We start from the raw sequence: 23,600 nt of genomic DNA, 5'->3' as shown, positions 1-23,600 counted from the left end.
CACTGGTTTGACTTCAGCTTAGCTGTTCTAATTTAAACCCACAGATTTCACGCCTCATAAATGGAACTTTATTAACAACTGTAAAAAGTAAAAAATGAGGAAGGCTTGTTTTCTTCTAAATGTTGTTTCTATGTTCGACTTTTTTCTGTCGTTTTCGTCTTGGCCACGCACTGAAGCTCAGATCTTCCTCCTGCTGGTTCCTCTGCTCGGTTACTGAGCTTCAGAATGTCCCGTGATGATCAGTGATGTCCCACGTTCTGCCCAGTCTTCTGCTCATGTCCCTGCTCTAGATGTCATCTTTGTTCTGATGTGTCTGAGTTGCTTTGCATCACACTGGTTTATTAAAATGAGCTCTCTTTTTGTTTTGAGCATACCTTTTTATTTAGCTAGCTAGTTTAATATTTTGCCTGTTATTTTTGGCTGTTTTATAAACATGCAGTCATGGAGTGTGCTAACAGTCTGAACTCTAAGCCGGTCATTAATTCACAAATACACACATGAAGATAGTTTGTGTACGGCACTTTGTTTTATCTAAATGATCTCAGTGGATCATAGTATTTCAGTCATTTGGACCTGTGCCAGTTTGACACCAGGTCTGTGTTCTTCCATCATCATTAAACTCATCTTTTTGCCTGTGAACTTAAAGTTGATTGTTGTGTCTTAATAGTGAATTTTAAACACAGTGATTTGAAAGGGACTGATTGAGAGCTGATCTAAATGCAGAAGACCAGGATGCGCTGGATCAAGTGCTATTCTGTGTGCTGCTAAATACTGCGTGTGGAAGCCATTGTGTTAAATTAAACCAGTGATTAAAGTGATCATTACAGCTAACACTACTCCTGCAGTAATATAATGGTGTTAGATTTATTTCAACACTCGCCATCTTCTCATTCATATATCATCATATTAGTGTTTTTATTTAATTTTCAGTTGTATTTTATGTTACATCATATCACATATTACAGCAAAATTTACTTCTTCAGCCTGTATTTTCTATCCCTGAATTTTTTTAAGCTCAACAGTCAAAGTTCAGTGTTCATGTTTAAACAGACAAAAAGTTCATAAAAAAAGGGAATTAATTTGATTGTACCTGAATATTGCAATTACTTTCTGGTAGATAATTCACATGATGATGATGATGATGATGATGATGACGATGATTATTCCGTGGCTGGAGTCTTTAGCAGGCCATCGTTAATCATGTCATTCACTTTCCACTGTCTATGCAAAGTCTGAACTGACATGACTGATCACCGGCAATAATAATAATAATAATAATAATAATAATAATAATAATAATGTGTGCTACTCAATTAACTGCTAGTACAGAGTAGCTCACATTAGTTATGCATTTCAGGATTTCAGTATCAGGTATCAGAGTCTCCATTTATATTTTCTCATTTTCTGATTTATTTAAACCTGTCCAAATATATTTCACCGTTACCATGACAACCACCGTCTGCTCAGCACTGACATTAGACAGGTTAAAGAGGATCTGTGGCTAGAAGTTTAGCACATCGTCATCCTCTCAGAAATTGCATATCAGAAGAGATAGGTCCAAAGTTGTGGAGATTATTTTGTGACATCACAAACTGATGTCATTTATAGCTCCGCCTCCAAATCAGTTTTATAAAGAAGTTCTGAGAAAATCTCTTTCAATGAGTTAACAAATCTAACAAATCTATATAATCACAATCATCGGATAAGAGTTTAAACATTTAAAGCAACATCTTCTTACATTTCAGTATTAAAAGATGAGATAAAACACCAACACACTTTTAAAGCAGCTACAACGTATTGCTTCAATTTGCATTTAGTTTAGCATGTAAAGTATGAAATATAAAAATAATAAACTTTACTGTGAAAACTCACTCTATCTTTATTTTCATCTTTTTAATAACTTACATCTGTTTTTATTATTTACCTGATGTGATGGGAAGCCTACACAAGTTGAGGAAATGAATAAATATATTTCTACATAGTTTTGTGAAATTTTATTATGTTTAATTATGTTTAAATTAGGATTAAATTAGAGATGTCAAAGTATGTTAAATGCAGAAAAGTCAATTCAGTGGTTGGCTTTCACACACGTCTCACATTTATGCCTATAATCTGTAATACGTGTGTAAAATATAATTAATGCTCATGAAGTAAAGCAGCTCATCCAGTAGCAGCTCCTTAGAGGGACGTCTTTACACAGTCCTAACACTTCATTAGAATATTTTCCTCATTTGTTTCTGTTTAGTCCACCTTTACCCCTCTGTGTTTTTTCTGCCCACTGGGCGACTTAAATGGCAATGTGGCCCATCAGAAGACGAAAAGCTGTGACCCCTTATGGTGGAAAAACAGCCTGCCCAACTGTTTTGTTTGGCTTCCAGGATGTGAATGCTCCTTTACTCTTCAGCTCCAAACACTGAATACCATTCCATTTAGAGAGAGAGAGACAGAGCTGAGCTGCTCTACACTTCACCATGAAAAACTCTGCTGAGTGAGAGCGACGATTCTTCTCCAGCTTCTCACACACCTCTGATAAATTTACAGTGCTTTTTCAGAGTCTTGACTAATTACATTACCACTGAAGTTGTTAAAGATGTTCTGCTTATCACATACAAAACTGACTTACAATTAGGTACATGCTACAATTTAATACATACTGTAAATGTGATGTAGATCTAAAGCTGTTTTACTAGCAGCTTTATTATTATTAGGCTCGTTAAATTCTCCACAGTTTGGTTGTAAGATGCTTCACCAAATTACATTGTCCTATAAAGCGCTTATTATAACACTGCGTATAACAATCACGTTTGCAGGTGTAAAAATACCTTCTCTGCCAGGGTTCTCTCCCAGGGTTCTCTGCCAGGGTTCTCTCCCAGGGTTCTCTGCCAGGGTTCTCTCTCAGGGTTCTCTGCCAGGGTTCTCTCTCAGGGTTCTCTCTCAGGGTTCTCTCTCAGGGTTCTCTGCCAGGGTTCTCTCTCAGGGTTCTCTGCCAGGGTTCTCTGCCAGGATTTTTGTGATCTCTGTAGTCCAGTTTGTCTCAGTTGTCTATATTAGGGCTTGAAGAAGTGCGTTGCTGTGAGCACACCTCTGCCTCACTGTTTAAAGTCTCAGAAAAGGTCAGAGATATTTGAAATGTTTTTCTTCATGTTTCATGTCTCTTTACAAACACTAAGTATACACACTTTCATTTAAAATTTCATTTAATTTTAGCTGAGCAGAAGAAAAAAAACAACTTTTATTATTTTATTAGCGAATAGTCCTAAACATACCATGCTAGTCAGAATTCAGAATGTAGTTTATAGACTACATGAAATTTTAATGTCTTCATTATTGCGTCTAAACCAGGCTTTATCTATCACTTAGATCTTTACTCATAATCTGAAAGGTAAATCTATAGTGATATAATACACTCAGGGAAATCCAGTTTGTGTTAGACTCTTGGATTAAATCTAGAACCTTGGGAAAACAACAGAGGGTTTTCCAAGCAGAAAAGGGCTCCGACCCTGCAGCTGTGAGGAGATTAAATCTGATTTACAACTTTTTGGACATGTGCTTTCAAACTGCAGACCATGTAGATACCTAGTGGATTTTTCCTAAAAGTTTCCACCATGTTTGATTGTTCATAAACCCCTGACTGTTCTCTGTATCTTAGCTCTGTGTACTTCTCAATACGTGGACCCTGCTTTAGATGATGCAGAAGATTCCAGGCCACTAGATGATGCAGAGACCTTGTCTGGCTTCAGTGAACCTGCAGGTCATTACTACTCCTAGGATGCAGAACAAAGAGTGATATGGAGTTACAGGTGGAGAAAAAGCACTCCATCTTCAAGAACAACAGAGCCCTAACTACCCCCAGGAAGCTGATCTCTCAGGAGGACCTTGCAGGCCAGAACCCTATCCTGATTGCCTTTCTAGAGCATCAAAGCCCTCGTTCATCAAAACCACCTCAGAGCAGTCCATTCATTACCTCAGACAGTCATGGAGACTACGACTCCTATACTTCTGGATTATCCTATCCCAATCCTTACTCTGACCCAGGAAACAATCAGATCAGAATGTTTGGAAGGAGGTGAAGGAGGAGGAGAAGATGGAAGAAAAGAAGGAGGAGGGAGAGAGGCAGCACCACCCGTGTCATGTATCTTGGGTGGAATTCAAACCCAGGGTGCTGAGCAGGCAGGGCAGGGGCTCGGCTTCGCTCGCTAAACTTCACAGAGCCATCAGACCACAGACAAGACAAACACCAACACGTAAGTCCATCTGGTCTCTCTTGACTTCCTTACCTCTTCCTATCACTCCTTCCTTGTTGTGTATGTGTATTACTTAATCTCTCACTCTGCTCATTTCCTTATTCTGAATGAACACAAATTAGATTAGAAACATAATTTTAAAAAGAAATATGTTTCTCTAAATATATGCTTTGTGTTTTTCATAATGACTTGAGATCATAATGCTTCTAGCCCAACCTCACATACCTTAAAAAGCTCTACGCATCCTTAGGAAAGAAGTCTGTATGATTCTGAGCCACAACAAGCCTGAATGTAGGAAGTTTCTCAAATCCATCATCAGCAAAGTTATTAGCATTTATTACCTTTTTCCTGCTTTGTAGCACATATTTCAATTAGGTTCCAGTGCAATATACATGCGTAAATCCCTTGTGAGTACGGGGCACTCCTCTGGATGCTTACATAATCATCAGCACAGATCATTTAGCTTTGTGTTTAATAATAGCCCATGGATGATGAAAGCTGATTCAGATCCACTAGTCAGAAGGTGATCTCTTCCATGACTGAGCTGATTCAGACCTTTTAAATCTCGCTACAAAAATGTCATTAGGGTTTATGTGAGAAAAGATATTCCCAGATTCCCAGTCCAGCATTTGGGAGCAAGCTGTAGCACTCAGAGTTCATGCACTCGTCTGCAGAGCTTTGACAGACACCAGCATGTGCAGTTTGTCATCTGATCTTTCTTGGCTAGGACTTGCTCGACCACTGCAAAGTGAACATTTCTCTCTCCACACCATCTATAGCACAGTCAGGCCGGCCAAGGTTAGTGTTGCTGCTCTAAGAGCAGCTTCACTTTTGCCAGAGGATTTTATAGTCTTTTGTATATTTGAGCTCCTAAAATAAAGCTCCAGAATGGGCAAGTGTGCTGGACTGCCTTAAAAAGAGTGCTTTTGGAGTGGATATCAGATGATTTACTGCAATTCTCTAGAAGACCAATAGTAACATCGCAAGCCAATAGTGAATAAAGGAGCTTGGCTACTGTCCACCTGCTCTTGCTTTTAAACAAGATGATCTGGTTAATGCTTACTGATTTATGTAGATCTAAAAATTGACCATTGCAGGCCAAGGCACATTTCCATGAGCTTATCCAATATATATCTATCTCCATTTTTAAAAGACCATTTAATGTGCTATCTGCATTTTCTCCTGGTGATTATTGTATATCCCACTAGACAGTGAATCAAGCCAAGAACAACTAAGAATGTCAGCTGCATATTTATTTATTTACTTACTGTTTTTATTATTTTATTATTATGTATTTTAAATGTAAAGTTCAGCTAGTCTGTAAATAACATATTTCAATTGTCTATTCTTCCCCTTACCAACCTTAGGCTTAAGACTGAGCAGAAATACATCTGAAGAAGGCTAAATCTGAAAGTAAACACATTGCTCTGTTCTTGACTGCTGCAAAAAAAACGTAAGGAGAAGGAGGTGTTGATTTTCGAGAAGTGCCAACAAACGGTCATAAAAGGTAAAGAAGAGCCACTGATGAGAGTTTTGAAAACAGGTAACGATTTGAAGGCAGCGTAACAAGTGACAAGTGAATCTGGCTTAATAAATAAGAATATTCAAATTTTACTTTAATTGTAACTATAAGCAAGAACAAGAAGAACTATCAGCGCATTCTAACTGGGAAAAACATGGAGCACCTTCCACAGACAAAAGGCAAAGGGGTCTTGATGTTTGCAAGACGTCGTCAAAGGATTGATGAAATTGCTGCAGAACATGAGGAGCTGAGGAGTAAAGGCATGCCTGTGGAAGCGTTTGTGGAACCTGAGATTGATGCAAAACCTCCACCTCAGGAGGACATTCCTCCTGTCCAGCAGAATGAACAATTCAAGCAGCAACTAAAGTATCAGGATCATCAAACTCAACAGCAGATCGTTCAGCAGCCAAACACTGGTATAAATGGTCTGGATTCCTGTCAAGATTCTTCAGCATCCAAAGCCCTTGTGTCCAATAGAACGGCTAAGCCTTTTCCGAGTGGTCTAAATCAATCCCCAGCACCATTTTCTCCTGTTAGAAGTGTCCCAAGCCCAACAATGAAGAAATCTGAAAATATTTTCAAAGTTCCTGTTCCAGTAAACACAAGCCCACAGGTGTGGTCACCCACAGGAGATATAATCGCCTCTCGTGATGAACGGATTGCAGTACCAGCTATCAAGACTGTAATTCTGCCGGAAATGAAGAGAAGAGGAGCAAATAAAACCAACTCTAAAGAACCTCCAGAGGAAGACTACTTCAGTCTTGGTGCAGAGGCTTGCAATTTCATGCAAGCTCCAACCATCAGACAAAAACACCCTCCACCAGTCCTTCCCAAGCCTACAATCAACCCACATTCTTCACCATGGCCTGCAGAAGATAATTCTGCTCACAGTCCCTTTACACCATCAAGTCCTCTTCCTGCCCAACAGAACTGGTCTCCAGCTCAACCTCAGCCAGCTACCAAACCCTGGGCTCCTTCATCAACTCAGTCAATGCCACAGCAGCATGTGTCTCACCATTTATATAAACCTACCTGGTCATCAGAACCACAACATACACTCACTACTGCATCTCCCTCTCAGTCAACTTTCCCGTGGACTAAACCCCAAATTGGTAGTAGTTCTGTGGTTTCCTGCCCACCCCAAAGAGCAAGCTCTTATGTCCGTCCATCCAAAGCTCCACCAGTTTCTTCAATCGCAGAAATAGGGTCCTCTGAAGGTCCAATCCTTAAGGGGAAAGGTGCAGAACTTTTTGCTAGGCGACAGTCCCGTATGGAGAAGTTTATAGTAGATGCTGAGACTGTCCAGGCCAACATAGCCAGAGCCTCCTCACCCACACTGTCCATGCCAAGCACCTGGAAATATTCTTCCAATGTCCGAGCCCCGCCTCCTGTCTCCTATAACCCCATAGTGTCCCCTTTCTACCCTCCGGCTGCACAGAAGCAACCTCTTCCTGCAGCTAGCTCAAATATGAAGTCCAAAGGAAACAAGGAGAAACCAAAGACAGCAGCAAAGCATCTCAGTGTTATGGATGTGATGAAGCATCAGCCGTACCAGCTGGACTCATCCCTCTTCACCTACAGCTCCAATGCTGAAGCAAAGGGTTCGAGCCCCAAAACATCACCCATTCCTCCTGCAGAGTCCAAGCGAAACCAGGGCTATAGCCCTATCTATCTGCAAGCCTCATCCCCAATCCCATCTACAGGAAGTGCCCAGTCTTTTCAGCAAGGTGCTCTGGCCAAACCCAGTGGACCGGTGAGTGTTCCTTATCCCTTCACTCGTCAGTCCACTCCAGCCGAGGCTCGTCCCTCTGCACAAGCTGCAGTCGGGAAAGTACCAGCACCATACGCAATGCATCCTGGCCCAATAAGCAAAGCCTTCAGCAGCCAATCAACACCTTCCACTACGACTGGGAGCAATGCTTTTCTGTCCACTTCCTCTTTCCCTCTGAATAGTGAAATTATTTCTAGGTGTAGTTTGCCTTTGGCTCCAAAGCCTAGGTTTTCTGCAAAAAAAGCCACTTCTGGTGGAAAGCAGTGGAAACCGGTCGTAATGTTGCACTAAAAAAGGGTTTTACATTGAAAAAGCACCTACAGTGGGTTACTGAAACCGGCGAGGAACGGAGATTAGTTTGAGAGTATGAAAAGAGCTAGTTAGTTAGTTAGTTAGTTAGTTAGTTAGTTGGTTATATAATAGAATTACTTTGTGATTCTAGCTGTGGAATTTTCAGCTTTTGTGGTTGTCTAAATAACCTGCGATGGAATTGCTCTATATATTAACTGGATTGGTGATTTTTATTTGATCTGAAAGATAAGTGCTGGTGCAATATGTGAATACAATGAGAAAAAAGTTTTTTCTTTTCTAAATTATTTAAAGGAAGAAAATTCAGATTATGTACTCTTCAGATTTGTATTTATTTCATATTGATTAAGACAGAAAGAGATTTTTTTGTAATCTCAGGAGAACATTTATATATAGTTATATTATTGCCAGGTGATGAGAATTATATTATAGTACTTTATATTAGATTGTGTTGTTATTGTCTTTACCTCTTGGAGGATTGAACCAAGTGTGTCTAGCAAAGTCAGGAAAGGATGTAAAGGTGATACATGGCGGCCATTTCGCCCGGTTAAAAAAGGACTGGTGGCAAAATGTAAACGGAGCGTTTAGATTTGATAAGATTTAGAGTTTGATTTTGTGATAACAAACTAAAGGGGAAAAAAAGAATTACTGCAAACCAAAGCGAGAGCGCAAACTTCTGAAGTGTTGCTTCTTCAGTCAGTTAAACTGTTATGTTTTCTGTTTTTGTAGCTTTATAAGGTCTATGTTCGTTTTCTCTTCATTATGAACTCATTATGAGTGTCCCTGCTGAGCAGAATGTGATTTTTTTATATACACAAGCCAATTCATGAAGAACAGTTCTGTTTCTAATCTTGTGTAAAAGTGATAATAAGATCCTGGTTTACATCTTGTTCCATTTGGCCTGTTCTTCTTATATTTCTCTAAAATATTGCACTTCTTCTTGGACTTTTTCCTTACCTTATTAAAAATTTCTGCCAGCTCTGTCTGCCTTCCTTCTTTCAGCTCTGTGGCTTTTTCTCGTTTCTACGCCATTCTCTTGTCATCTTGGTGTTTACCAATTTAGCTAAGAAAGGTTCTATATTACTATTATACTGTTACTGTTATATTACTATTAATGTACTCATACATGTATGAAATTATTTTTAAAAACCCAGGCAAAGTCTTTCTGTCTCCAGCAACCCAATTAAATCCAGCTGGATCCTGAGCTCTGACTCTGAGATCATAGCAAAATTAATTCACTAATTTATTGTCATGAACAAGCAAATTGTCTTTAAAGTGAACTATTTCTCAATGTCGTACTTTCATACCACTCTCATGTGCTCCTTTCATAGTGTTAATTACATTTAACGACTAGCACTAATATTGATCACGTTATTATTATGATTATTATTATTATTATGATGATTATTGCCTCTCCTTATTGTGTTTTACATCCAGTCAATAAGAATACATTTTCCTGTCTTATCTCAGTGATAATAAAGAAATCCTGCTCGAGAACTCTTTAGCAGATGGCTTTTATAGACAGTTTGTTTTTATGGTCTCAGGCTTTTGGACACTTTTGTTATATATAATCTGAGCTGTATTCTAATATCTGCCTGCTTGTTGTTCGCTTTACACTGCAACAGAGTTCACTCCTTCCTAAATATAGCAGCACGCATGTCTATCTTTACCACACGCTCTCCTTATTAAACACTGCTTCTGCTCAGGAACTCGATAAGGCCCACACCTGCCAACACACCAAGTGCCTTTATAAAAGAGGTAAGTGATGAAAAGTTTCCCTGGTGAAAGAAATAACGAGTTATTATGACATCACTGGATTATTTTGGATGGTCAGAATTTGATGGCAGACTTGATTTATAATCTGAATGGACATCATAAATGCGGCGGCTGTAGATCTTGTGAGAGGAAGTTTGAGTGTGGAGCAGTGATCCAGGTTCTCCAGTGTTCCACAGTGTTCCCTGAACAAAACACACAAAAGATATTGCATTGTATTAGTAATAAAATATGTATTTTGTATTATTATATTATGTGAGTAATAACACCGTGTGTGTTACAGTAAAGTGCTGAGTGATGGGGTGGAGTAAATAAATAAATTTATTTATTTATTAAAGAACACACCATACTTTTTAAAAATGCACTACAAATGGATTAAAAAGTATGGTGTGCGAATCTGTGAAACAGGTTAGGTCTTGTTTTTATGTTTGTTATAGCATCTATAAACAGTTGGGGTACCGTTATTAAATACTGAATAAATTAAAAAAAAAAACAAAGTTTCCCAAAACACAGTAAAGTTAAAATCATCTTAGAGAGAGAGAGAGAGAGAGAGAGAGAGTTCATTATGATGCTTGTTTGACCATTTCTTTATGTTTTCAGGAAACTCTGCCGTAGCAGTAGTGTATTATCATCTCAACAGATTGTAGCCATGTCACATATCACATAGTCATATTCTATAGTTTACTGTTCTCTTTATCTGCAGTTTGCTATCTATCACTGTGTTCAGGGAAAATAAAAGAAGCAGCAGCCTTCCATACATAAAGAGTGTCATTTTCTCCAGCCATATTAAAGGCAGACACTAGGTGGCAGCAAAGACAACAACCACGAGACACTAAAAGCCAAAAGCATGTGGAAATCCTGACATACAAAACATCACTGAAGTCCATGTTTCTGATCCAATCTGTCCATTTTGTCTTCCACGTGTAGATCTACAGCCGGAGCCGCTCCATGTCTCTGCCCCGGAGACACTCCTCTGTGTCCACTCTGTCTCCGGTGTCCAGTCCAGGTTTCCATCCCAGCCGTGGACTTGTGGACAGGCAGATGTCCTGGGCTGAGCATCCTGCAGCTCCTCGGAGCCCCCTGTGCCAGGCCAGTGAAGTCTTCAGCCCGGACAATGTGCAGAATCCGATGAGAAGTGTTTTCCACTCTGGTGTTCACAGGAGGTCACTGTCGGAGGAGAAGCCGGTGGTTTACGGTCCACCGTTCAGACCAGCGCAGCCTCTTCCACTCGGCAACACACACACCATGACCTGTTCTCTTCCCAGGAATTTCTCCCCTCACTCCGAGTATTCCCAAACACACCAAGTCAGCTGGAGGATGTAGAGAAGTGTGATGCTGTGATCCTCCTCACGCTCTTCGCTTTCACAGAGCACATAGACAGAAACGTAGACGTGAATATACAGAGACAGGACATTAGAGATGCTGCTTGCAGGGTTGATGGATGAAGTGAGAGATGTAGAGTGTGATTACAGACGCTAGAGCTGGTGCTGTTTAAGAATTTTAACACAAAGCGGAAATGACGATGAAAGAATCGAAGGATGTTTGTAGGTTTTATTAACTTTGCATGTAAACTGAGCACAAGCTGAAAACACTCAAATCTACTAGGTTGTAATGTTTGGGTTTGAAATTAATCTTACAGTTGTGAGACATATTCAGTGTGAAGTTGGCTTCTGGAGCTACGAGGCTAATGTCGCTAACAATTACTGCAGTTACTCGCTATTTCACGCAAAATCGTTTATCTGTATCTCTGCATTAAACCACATCTGGGCTAGATATTTACACCCTTAAACCCCGCCCTCTACATTCTGCCCTCTAAACCCCGCCCACTGGGCCCTGACCTTTACATTCTGCCCTCTAAACCCCGCCCACTAGGCCCTGACCTTTACATTCCGCCCTCTAAACCCCGCCCACTAGGCCCTGACCTTTACATTCTGCCCTCGAAACCCCGCCCACTGGGCCCTGACCTTTACATTCCGCCCTCTAAACCCCGCCCACTAGGCCCTGACCTTTACATTCCGCCCTCTAAACCCCGCCCACTAGGCCCTGACCTTTACATTCTGCCCTCGAAACCCCGCCCACTGGGCCCTGACCTTTACATTCTGCCCTCTAAACCCCGCCCACTAGGCCCTGGCCTTTACATTCCGCCCTCTAAACCCCACCCACTAGGCCCTGGCCTTTACATTCCGCCCTCTAAACCCCACCCACTAGGCCCTGGCCTTTACATTCTGCCCTCGAAACCCCGCCCACTGGGCCCTGACCTTTACATTCTGCCCTCTAAACCCCGCCCACTAGGCCCCTCAACTTTAATTAATAAGGATGAATAATTGCTGTAACTTGAAAGAATGTTGAATGTAATGAATCTTAAATAGCTTTACAGGAAGTTAGAAATTTCTAGAATGCACATTTCATCGTGTGGAACTGATGTCACGTTTGATTTTCCGCTGGTTGTGGTTTTATTGTGTGATTCCTCATCGTCTCAGAATGAATTTTAATCTTTAGTGAAAAAAAGAAATACTGAAGTCACGTGACCTAAAGGTCTTCGCACATTTACTGATTTTTATTGATGTATAAAAGTTTTGCTTGATAAAGTGACGAAAAGTGGAAAAGTTCGTCACAGTGTGCAGATCGATTTCCTGTCACTGATGTGTGTTTAACAAATAATTACGTTACCATTAATTACAAATAAATAAATAAATAAATAAATAAATAAATAAATACTACCACTTCATCTTAACACTCCACTGTTTTCATTAAAGATAAATTATTTACAAGTTTTTCACACTCTTCAATGTTAATCATTAATAATAATAATAATAAGTGATAGTAGAATAAATGTGATTGAATGTGAATATAGCACACATTAATAATGTATAATAATAAAAAGTTATTTAGAATATTAAACTTATTATATTTTATGTTAAAATTGTAAAGTAGACATTATTCTGAAATAAAGATGGAAGATAAAGAAAGAAAGAAAGAAAGAACAATGAGAGACTTTTGACACACACACACACACACACACACTTCTGTCTGATGGCATTGTTGGGATGTTGAACCCTCGCTAAAATTAGTCTATTGATGCAAGCTGCCATTCCAACACACACACACACACACACACACACACACACACACACACCCCCAGCCCTGAGTGCTGAGTGTAGAAAGGAAGAGAAAGGAGTCTGTGTGTGAATCGGACTCTGAGGTGACCTCATAACGTCCAGGTGGAACTGCAGACACACACACAGGTAAGAAACAAGCCTTTATCACAAATCAACCTGTGTGTGTGTGTGTGTGTGTATGTGTGTTTTACACACATTTCAGTCGTAATGACCTCGTGACCTTCTGCTGGAATCATCTTAGCTTTCTGTCGAGATAAAAGTCCAGTTTATGTCGCTCACATCATTCTGAAATTCTCATGAGCCTTATTTATAAATTCCAAATCTCCCGTCAGTTATTTAGAGATTTTCTGAAAAAGGGACGAGCCGAGTGATGTGAAAAGATCAGAATGCTAAAGGTCAAGGTGTGATGTGTGGCTGTACTTTTCATTATGACTTTTACAACTCCACATTTAACATGGAACGAAAATAAATGTAGATTTCCTAAAGTTCTGAATGAAGCTGGTTTGACGCAGCGTCAGTGAAGAACCTGTGAAAGTTCTACACAGAAGCGTGATGTCCATCAGCAATAAACAATTCCGAACACTTCAACACTGTAAACACGTGACACTGCGATGCTCGAGTCCTCTAAGATCTCGGCTTATTTTAAGGTAACCTTTAACCTTTTAAACGTGCGCTAGTGAGAGACGTGACCATGAGAAAGCCTGAGTGAAAAATAAAGAAACTGAACCTGGAGGATTTTCAGAGCGAGTGAGTGTAGAAGGTTATTGGGTAAGAACTGGTGCAGCTTTAATCCTGACCTTCATTATATCATCTGAATCTTCTGACGCGTGAATGTCGATGTTTCAGAACATTGCTTAAACCTGCATTCAGCGTTTTCCTGAGTTTCAAACCACATTTCAAACATTAAGTTGTTTTTATCTGTCTAAAGTGAGAGACAGTGAAAAACACAGTGAGAACACAAACTCCACAATAATTATAAATAACTCCTCAGTAATTATTTTGGGTAAAAAAAGGTACATTTTACTAAATTACAATAAAATACAAAAGAACAAAGTGTACTAATTAAATAAGAAATATGATGCAGCTCTTAGAAACTAAAGTAAGTAATATTGACATAAATATCTTTGTATTTAATAACACACACACACACACACACACACACACACACACGTTATATTCTGTATTAATTGTGCATTAATGTAATCCTGTCAGATATTTCAGTGAAATTCAGTTATACGGCTTTAAGGAGAGACACTGCACATAGAAACTATTTCGTTGGATGTTTTTCAGATTTCTGGATAAATTACATTTATAATACATTTGTTTAAAAACTTTAGTAATAAAAATATTGATAATTGCTGGATTTGTGTTTTCTGAACTTTTACTAAAAATGGCTAAAACATTGATAAGAGCCCGTGGAGATTTCTTGGTTAAACAATACAAAAATATTTTTCAAACAAAAGAAAGAAAAGAAGGAAGAAATGAATGAATGAATGAATAAGGAAGGAAAGAAAGACAGACAGATTTTCACAGTGAAATAAACATTTTCATACAAACAGTTAAACAGTTATAACTAAGCCTCATTTGCATAAATAAAAGTACATTTTTGAAAAATTGCTGATGAATAGTTGTGCTAGCTGTTGTTTTAGGAAATTCCGCTGTCGTGATTTTAACACTTTCCCATCTGTTTAAAATCATCAAGCTGAGGAGTGAAGGGTTTCTCACTCTCTCCTGAAAGACACCTAAAGGAACCAGTTCTCTTTCATTCTCTTTAATCTTATTATTATTCATCTAAATCCTTCACCATGAAGCACGACCTCACTGCCTGGAGCTTTATAAACTGTGGGAACAGAAGAGACGTGTTATAAAGGTGTTATAAATGTTTCGTATCAGGCATTATGTCAATCATCAGTGAATGATGTCGTGTAGTTTTGTGTCTTTCTGCATCTCATGTGTTTTTTTCCATCCATCCAGTTCGTCTCGACTCACTGAACCTCATCATGTCACGATTCAGCACACTCTCAGCTCAGGAGAGAAAGAAACAAGCGGCGGCCATTTGCAGTGAAATCCACGGCACGACCAACGGTACAGATTCCACACCGACCATTCCACCATAACAATAACCATAACACTAACCATAACCACACAACTAACCATAACCTAACACTAACCATAACTATAACACTAACCATAACACTAACCATAACCATAACACTAACCATAACACTAACCATAACCATACAACTAACCATAACCACACAACTAACCATAACACTAACACTAACCATAACACTAACCATAACATACAACTAACCATAACCATAACACTAACCATAACCAGAACACTAACCATAACACTAACCATAACCACACAACTAACCATAACACTAACCATAACCATAACACTAACCATAACACTAACACTAACCATAACCATAACACTAACCATAACCATAACCATAACCATACAACTAACCATAACACTAACCATAACACTAACCATAACACTAACCATAACACTAACCATAATATTAACCATAACACTAACTATAACCGTAACACTAACAATAACCATAACCATAAAACTAACCATAACCATAATATTAACACTAACCATAACCATGAGCACTTGAGCCTGGGGTTCTCTGTTCTCTGATCCACTGTTGGATCTCCGGAGTCTGTCATTAAAAAAACTGAAACTTTATGAAGATGTGAAATTTCTTCACCTTCAAGTTTCAGCATTTTCCTGATGGTAAGTTAAAGGAAGAAAGAAAGAAAGAAAGAATTTTCTGGCAGCAGGCGAAGGTGAAAGGTAAATTTCTGACTTTAGGTTAGAAGGCCACAGTTCTCAGATCAGTCCTGAACAGCACTCTGCTCCACCTGGTCAGCGGCGTTCCCCGGGTTTGGAGCGTGCTTCATGGACACATTCTTCTCCACTAGCCAAAAATACGCTAGGCCAGTGTGCGAGCAGCAGATCCCTTTGTGGCCGGTGTTTGGAAAGGTTTATTTTAGAGCCGAGCGGTCATGTCCGGGGGAGGGGAGGGGGAGGGGGAGGGGGAGGGGAGGGGGGGGGAGGGGACAACTGCAGTGAGTTCAGTATGAAGATCATGGACAGCTGCAACGCTTTCCATCTCCACAGCCAAGCAGCCCACTGTTTAAATCCCTCCTGACCTCCTGCTGCACTCCACACTGTACACTGTACACCGCTCCACTACTACACCCACGATTATCCTCATAACATACACCCACCTCCATCTCCATCTCCACACTGTACACTGTACACCGCTCCACTACTACACCCACGATTATCCTCATAACATACACCCATCTCCATCTCCACACTGTACACTCCTCCACTACTACACCCACGATTATCCTCATAACATACACCCATCTCCATCTCCATCTCCACACTGTACACTCCTCCACTACTACACCCACGATTATCCTCATAACATACACCCATCTCCATCTCCACACTGTACACTCCTCCACTACTACACCCACGATTATCCTCATAACATACACCCATCTCCATCTCCATCTCCACACTGTACACTGTACACCGCTCCACTACTACACCCACGATTATCCTCATAACATACACCCATCTCCATCTCCACACTGTACACTCCTCCACTACTACACCCACGATTATCCTCATAACATACACCCATCTCCATCTCCATCTCCACACTGTACACTCCTCCACTACTACACCCACGATTATCCTCATAACATACACCCATCTCCACCTCCATCTCCACACTGTACACTGCTCCACTACTACACCCACGATTATCCTCATAACATACACCCACCTCCATCTCCATCTCCACACTGTACACTGCTCCACTACTACACCCACGATTATCCTCATAACATACACCCATCTCCATCTCCACACTGTACACTCCTCCACTACTACACCCACGATTATCCTCATAACATACACCCATCTCCATCTCCATCTCATGCTGTCTGAAGAGCAGTCTGATCTCCTCTGGTGTCCAGGTCTTACTCTACATTAAGTTACTCTTAGGGTTCTATTCCTTCTCAAGGAAATCCTCTATTATATGGATCTTTTTAACAGATTTCAAAGAGACAAAATAAAGAAAAGAGAAACAGTGACACAATTTAACCTCAGTGCTGTTGAGTTCTGCACTCTGATTGGTCAGAAGGTGTTGATAAGTTTTCTATAACAGCAGCTCTGACAGTAGTGCAGGTTTATATTAATGCGCTCCTTCTAATATGTTATCGTTTCTATAGCAACAGCTCATTCACAGGGACGTGTACAGCAAACACTCCACTGATAATAAACAGATTAAATAATCATTGATGTGGTGAAGTAAGGAGATGTTTATGTAACATGTAGGGAAGGAGTCTCCAGTGTCAGCGCTTTGTAACAGTCAGAGGTAAAGCTGGAACTTTAAGTTTTCCGACGTCTTCAGGACAGAGGAGTTTACGCTTCTTTGCAGTTTCTCAGTAACATGCGGAACAAGCTGCGATTTTTTTGTCTCGTTAACATCAAGAGAGAATAAAGAGAGGCTGGTGAGGGAACGAGTGTTTATAGCTGCTATAACGTAAGTGAGAACAGGAACTACCTCGTTTTGCAGACGTTCCGCAACATTAAATGTAACTATAAACAGATAGTAACTGCGCTGAAGTGTTTTATTCCTGACTGTTAAGTATTAAATCCTAACATGACTAAAGTGTCTTGCTGTAGCATCGCTAAATTAAGAAATACATTCAGCAAACTAGCATTGTTAGTTAGCATTACCCGTTGTATAGCTTATACACAGGATCGTATTGTGAGTGTTGTGATATTGTGTTGTTTTGATGGTCAGTAATATTATTCCTGTATGTTCAGGTGATACGATGGATCTGGGCAAGAAGCTCTCTGTTCCTAAAGACATCATGCTGGAGGAGCTCTCTCTCCTGTCCAACCGAGGATCACGCCTCTTCAAAATGCGGCAGCGTAGATCTGAGAAGTACACCTTTGAAAGTATTCAGAACGAAGCCAACACCATCTTAAATGTAAGTTCTGTAACACACACACACACACACACACACACACATAGGTCTGATGTTTTCAGTTTCGAGATGACCGCCTGCTGTTAGCAGAACTGCTTCATTATCAGTGCTGGTGTTAGCATTGCATATTGAGATGCTAACTGAGGTAGCGGATAAGGCTAGCAGTGACACGTGAGAGATACGCAGAACACACGGCCATCGCACACGTCCAGTGTTCCTCTGAGATATCACGAGAGCTCGCCGTCCACTTCACTTATCAGAGCCCGAGAATGTGTGTGAGATTAGCGAAAATATGTGTGTGTGTGTGTGTGTATGTGTGTGTGTGTGTGTGTGTGTATGTGTGTGTGTATTAGTGCTCATGTAGACCTGCTGTGTGTAAATTCATTTGGACGTCAATTACAATTTCAACGCAACACCATCTGCAAGTGTTTATTCATTACATCATCACATCATGTCATTAACACATAGCGTTAACACACACCATTAAAGCATGATATTAACACACATCATTAACACGCTTCATTAACACACACCATTAAAGCATGATATTAACACACATCATTAACACGCTTCATTAACACACATCATTAACACGCTTCATTAACACACATCATTAACACGCATCATTAACACACATCATTAAAGCATGATATTAACACACATCATTAACACGCTTCATTAACACACATCATTAACACGCTTCATTAACACACATCATTAACACGCTTCATTAACACACACCATTAAAGCATGATATTAACACACATCATTAACACGCTTCATTAACACACATCATTAACACGCTTCATTAACACACATCATTAACACGCTTCATTAACACGCTTCATTAACACACATCATTAACACACATCATTAAAGCATGATATTAACACACATCATTAACACGCTTCATTAACACACATCATTAACACGCTTCATTAACACACATCATTAACACGCTTCATTAACACACATCATTAACACGCTTCATTAACACGCTTCATTAACACACATCATTAACACACATCATTAAAGCATGATATTAACACACATCATTAACACGCTTCATTAACACACATCATTAACACGCTTCATTAACACACATCATTAACACACATCATTAACACACATCATTAACACACATCATTAAAGCATGATATTAACACACATCATTAACACGCTTCATTAACACACTTCATTAACATGCTTCATTAACTTGCTTCATTAACACGCTTCATTAACACACATCATTAACACGCTTCATTAACACGCTTCATTAACACACACCATTAAAGCATGATATTAACACACATCATTAACACGCATCATTAACACACATCATTAACACGCTTCATTAACATGCTTCATTAACACACGGCATTAACACACCAAATGAAATCGTTAAACTCATTAATCTAATCTAAAGTGTCTCAGTTTTAAGAGTTCTTCGTTTAAATAGTAAATTTCTCTTCCTCCCTGGTCACAGCTGTGTTCCTGCTGAATAAAGACGAGTGTGTCGTGTTTAGAGTTTCCTTTCCATCACAGAAATGAGCAAAGAGCTCGACGAGACGCACGATCACACTCTTTCAGGATAAACGATCAGTTCTGCATCTGATTCTTCTCCTTACACACTCCTCTCTGCTCTTTATTCTAGAGTGAAGATCAGACTGAAGCTGAAAACGCAGAAAACAAAACTCCAAACACTCCAGATGCCAGGAACCCGGCGAACCCTGAGGAGATCGCACCGGGTACACGCGAGCGCCTTCCCACAACACACACCGCTCTCACACACCAAACAGCAGCTGAAGTGGACTTTCAGCACTTAGAATAATAATAATAATAATAATAATAATAATAATACTAATAATAATAATCATAATAATAATAAAACATTATTTATAAAGTATTTTTCATACAAGTCGGAGCTCAAAGAGCTGCAGAATTAAATAACAAAAATGTTATTATAACTACAAATATATAATATATACTATAAATACACAGGATGAAGTAAAAAAAAAATGGAGTAAAAACATAAATACAAAAATCAGTGTAAGGAGATAAGAAGCACACGAATGTAGAAACAAACAAACAAACAAACAAACAAACACACAAACACACTATACAGAGCGAATGCTTTTTTAATTAAAAAAGATCTCCTCGGCTTTCTGGAGAAGTTCTGAAAGTGAAACCACACGTTGTAAAGTTCCTGGAAGGCTACATGCGTTATAACGTTTATACGGTACTCCACGTCTTCAGGAGCGTGAGATCAGCTGCTGTAGTCTCAGGTTCGTTAGTGTTCCTTCAGGTTCTGAAAAGATCTGTGATACAGAACCGCTCTGTTGTAGAACATTTAATGGTTCTGAAGAATCCTTAAGTTTTTAGATTGGAATTTTTCACTGTGGTCAGATTGTAGAACATACACACAAATATTCAGCAGAAGAAATCTGGAATAATGTTTTCTGTTGCTTGTGTGAAGAAAACTCGGTGTGTGTTGTGATGATCAGTGAGGATGAGAGCTGACAGTGAAATGAGGTTCATGAGGTTCTATTCGAGGTTGGTTCTGTGTTCCAGGTTACGGAGGTCCACTGAAGGACGTTCCGCCGGAGAGGTTCAACGCCACGGCTCTGCCCAAATCCTACCACTCGCCCTGGGAGGAGGCCATCATCAACGACCCGGCTCTGGCCGACACGCTGAAGCTCAACATGCCCGCTCCGGAACCCAGACCCGAGATGCCCGACTACAAGAGCTTTAACAGGTTCCACCTGCTGCTCTGGTTCTACGAGACAAACGCACAGTCTCACAAAGTACTGTTTAACACACAATACGATTCGAGCGAGTAAAAAGTCCCAGTCGATTCGGATCCAGAACATCTGAACGTCCTGCAGGTTCTAATCACGAGGTTTTAGCGCTAAAGGCTAAAGTTAGCAAACTGAATTCAAGATTACAGACGATTAAATTCACACAAACCCACACGTTCCTGTTTACTCTTTATATTAATTATTATTTTATACACGACTCCACTGTGATATAGAGCAGAAATTTAAATATAATTATAATAACTAAATGCATATAAAGAGCGTACGTTCTGTATCGAGTCAAAATAGAAAAAACCCCAAATATTTCTAAAAATAAAATAATTAGGTTATAAATATCTATTAAAACGTTTATTATTTTAAATTTTTTTGTAATTTGAAGTGACGAGTTTGAAAATTTAAAACTTTATAAGTCTATTATTATTATTATTATTATTATTATTATTATTATTCTCTAAATATCTCAATGAGATGTCAGAGAAATGAAATGATATACATACATATAATAAAATTTTAACACACACACACACACACACACACACACACACACTTGAAGTACAGTATGGATTGTTGTGTGGATTTGTGTGCACCAGCTCCCTCTCATGGACCGTCACTGTGTGTGTTTTATTCAGCACGAGTTCACGTCATAAATAAATAAATACATTTTAATTCAATTTATTTTCAATGAAATTAAAGTTAATTCAGATTAATATTAAATCATTTCATTTCTTCAAGTATTTCCACTAGATACTAAACAATATGCTACAAATTCAACATAAAGTCACTATAAAACTAAAAAATAATAAATACATAAATAAATAAAAATGTAAATGTATCTTCTAGACTAAAATATAAAAATGTGTCATCATTAATTTAATGAGAAATTTCTCAGTGAGAACTTTTCTGTTCTGTTCTCTGCATCTCTACACAATTCTACACAAATTCTACGATAAAATTTATTCCAAAATATCTTCATCTCCGCTCTTAACATTATAAACAATATTTATGGGAATGCAGTAAAGCGCTCGCTGTGAGGGAGTGAGGGGAAATTAAATGTCAGGAAAACAGAGAAATTAAAACTAAATCATGAAAGTGTTGAAGTTAAAGCTGAATGTTTTGTCGTCAGGGTGGCCACGCCGTATGGAGGTTTTGAAAAAGCTCCTCGAGGAATCACCTTCAAGGTTCCAGAGATAGACCTGAACCCGCCGAGGTACCCGGAGCTGCAGGACCCCGCGGCCAAGCGGCCCACCTTCAACCGCACGGCTCAGGGCTGGATCTCCGACGGAGTTCCCATCATCTTACCCACAATCCCCGTGGAGCCGCTGGAGATCCCCGAGTCCGACGACCTGTAAACGCTAAACACACCTCAGTGTGACGGAGAGAGTCAGCTGGAGTTCACGTCCACCAACACCGCTGAGGTGCAGCCGAGAGAATCAACACCTGGAGTTCAAATAAAATCTGATTAACTCAACATTTAAATTTGAAATTTCACCAAAATATTTTAGTGGATGATCTACGTGAAATCTGCAGCAGCTTTAACAAGGCAATAAAAAATAAATACGTATATTAAAAAAAGCTAAGATTTTAAAAAGTAGTATAAATAAAATTTAAAAAACAATTATTACAATAACAATTATAATAGATTTTAATATATTAAATAATTATAGAATTCATATTAATAATAACAACCTGGCAAGAATTTATAATGTAGTAAGTTATAACTCAGTAATAACACATTTATCAGGACGAGAAATTTGTAGATTTTGTTTTCTTCAAGTCTGAAATCCCAGATGTTTAATAAAAATAAATCATTCTCATTGCATCAGAACATTTCTGTGTTCAGTAGAAATCATTCACACTGAACTCTGAACGCTTTTATTTCTGATTAAATTACAGACCATTACATGTTTCAGAAACATCACACGACCTTCACATGACCTTCACATGACATTCACACGACATTCACATGACCTTCAGTTATGAGCTTTATTTTATTTTATGAAATACATTAATACATTGCACCTTTACACTGAGTCATATATTAAACATAAATCAGTAAAATAGAGAGAGAGAGAGAGAGAGAGAGAGAGAGAGAGACAGAGGGAAGGAGGAGTGTAAATACAATCTGCTGATTTTCTGAAGCTGGTTTTTATTGTAAAAAGTTCATGCTGTGAAATGTGTTGTGTTTTCTGACTGATTTGCTTTTGTTCATTATTTGGGAACCTGTTTGTGTGTGTGTTTGTGTGTGTGTTTGTGTGTGTGTGTGTGTTTGTGTGTGTGTTTGTGTGTGTGTTTGTGTGTGTGTGTGTGTTTGTGTGTGTGTTTGTGTGTGTGTGTGTGTGTGTGTGTTCTGGTTTGAATTTATTTTAATCCCGTGGTGTAAACTCCTAAATAAAGTGTATATTTACCCCAGTGACATCACAGCCATGTCATTTCCTGATGATTTTCTTTTTAAAAACAACTGCTTGCACATAAAAAAATACAAACTGCATTTTGTGAGCTCCTGATGATGAAATTCGCTCAGATCAGATGAGATCAGATGAGATCAGATCAGTATGAAATAGACATTCTTATTGAAATGGAATTTAATTTGCTAAAAACAAATCAATGCACTTCTTATATGAAACAAAAAATATAAAACAGTGAATTTATTTGGATGAAACTGTTGTTTAACCTGCAGATCTGAAGATAAATTACATTCTTTTAACATAAATCTATAAAAACAGAGGAACTCAGAAATCCGGACTCCACTCAGACTGTATATAAGGTGTATTTTTGTGCAGTTTTACAGACTGAAGTGTGTGAAGTGAATAATCGCTGGGAGTGAAGTGATGAGTGTGTCAGTGCTCTAGTAAAGGAACAGGAAGTGATGTCGTGTTACTGAGGATCAGTTTAGTGTTAATTCTGGTTTTGTATCAGCAGCTGGAGAGGTTTGTGTTTGAAGCTTAATAACTTACACATTAATGAGTGTAAAAATCTAATAATGATCCACACACACACACACACAGTGATGAG

The 23,600-nt window shown here is 39.0% G+C and overlaps 2 protein-coding genes across 2 annotated transcripts; both read left to right on the top strand.

The window, feature by feature from the left end:
- The first annotated feature begins 3,791 nt into the window (after window positions 1-3,791).
- synpo2b (synaptopodin 2b) lies at window positions 3,792-12,353 on the top strand. Its single transcript, XM_026910819.3, has 3 exons — window positions 3,792-4,244; window positions 5,612-7,519; window positions 10,547-12,353. Exons 2-3 carry the CDS (start codon window positions 5,921-5,923, stop codon window positions 10,940-10,942), a joined length of 1,995 nt encoding a protein of 664 aa, XP_026766620.3. The 5' UTR covers window positions 3,792-4,244; window positions 5,612-5,920; the 3' UTR covers window positions 10,943-12,353.
- Window positions 12,354-12,705: 352 nt separating this feature from the next.
- Window positions 12,706-23,001, top strand: myoz2b (myozenin 2b). Its single transcript, XM_034302202.2, has 6 exons — window positions 12,706-12,864; window positions 14,713-14,823; window positions 17,609-17,775; window positions 19,427-19,520; window positions 20,344-20,527; window positions 21,712-23,001. Exons 2-6 carry the CDS (start codon window positions 14,739-14,741, stop codon window positions 21,935-21,937), a joined length of 756 nt encoding a protein of 251 aa, XP_034158093.1. The 5' UTR covers window positions 12,706-12,864; window positions 14,713-14,738; the 3' UTR covers window positions 21,938-23,001.
- Window positions 23,002-23,600: the final 599 nt, after the last annotated feature.

The sequence above is a fragment of the Pangasianodon hypophthalmus genome, chromosome 28 (assembly GCF_027358585.1).
Source record: "Pangasianodon hypophthalmus isolate fPanHyp1 chromosome 28, fPanHyp1.pri, whole genome shotgun sequence".
NCBI classification, from domain to species: domain Eukaryota; kingdom Metazoa; phylum Chordata; class Actinopteri; order Siluriformes; family Pangasiidae; genus Pangasianodon; species Pangasianodon hypophthalmus.
This window is presented reverse-complemented; position numbering and strand designations above follow the sequence as displayed.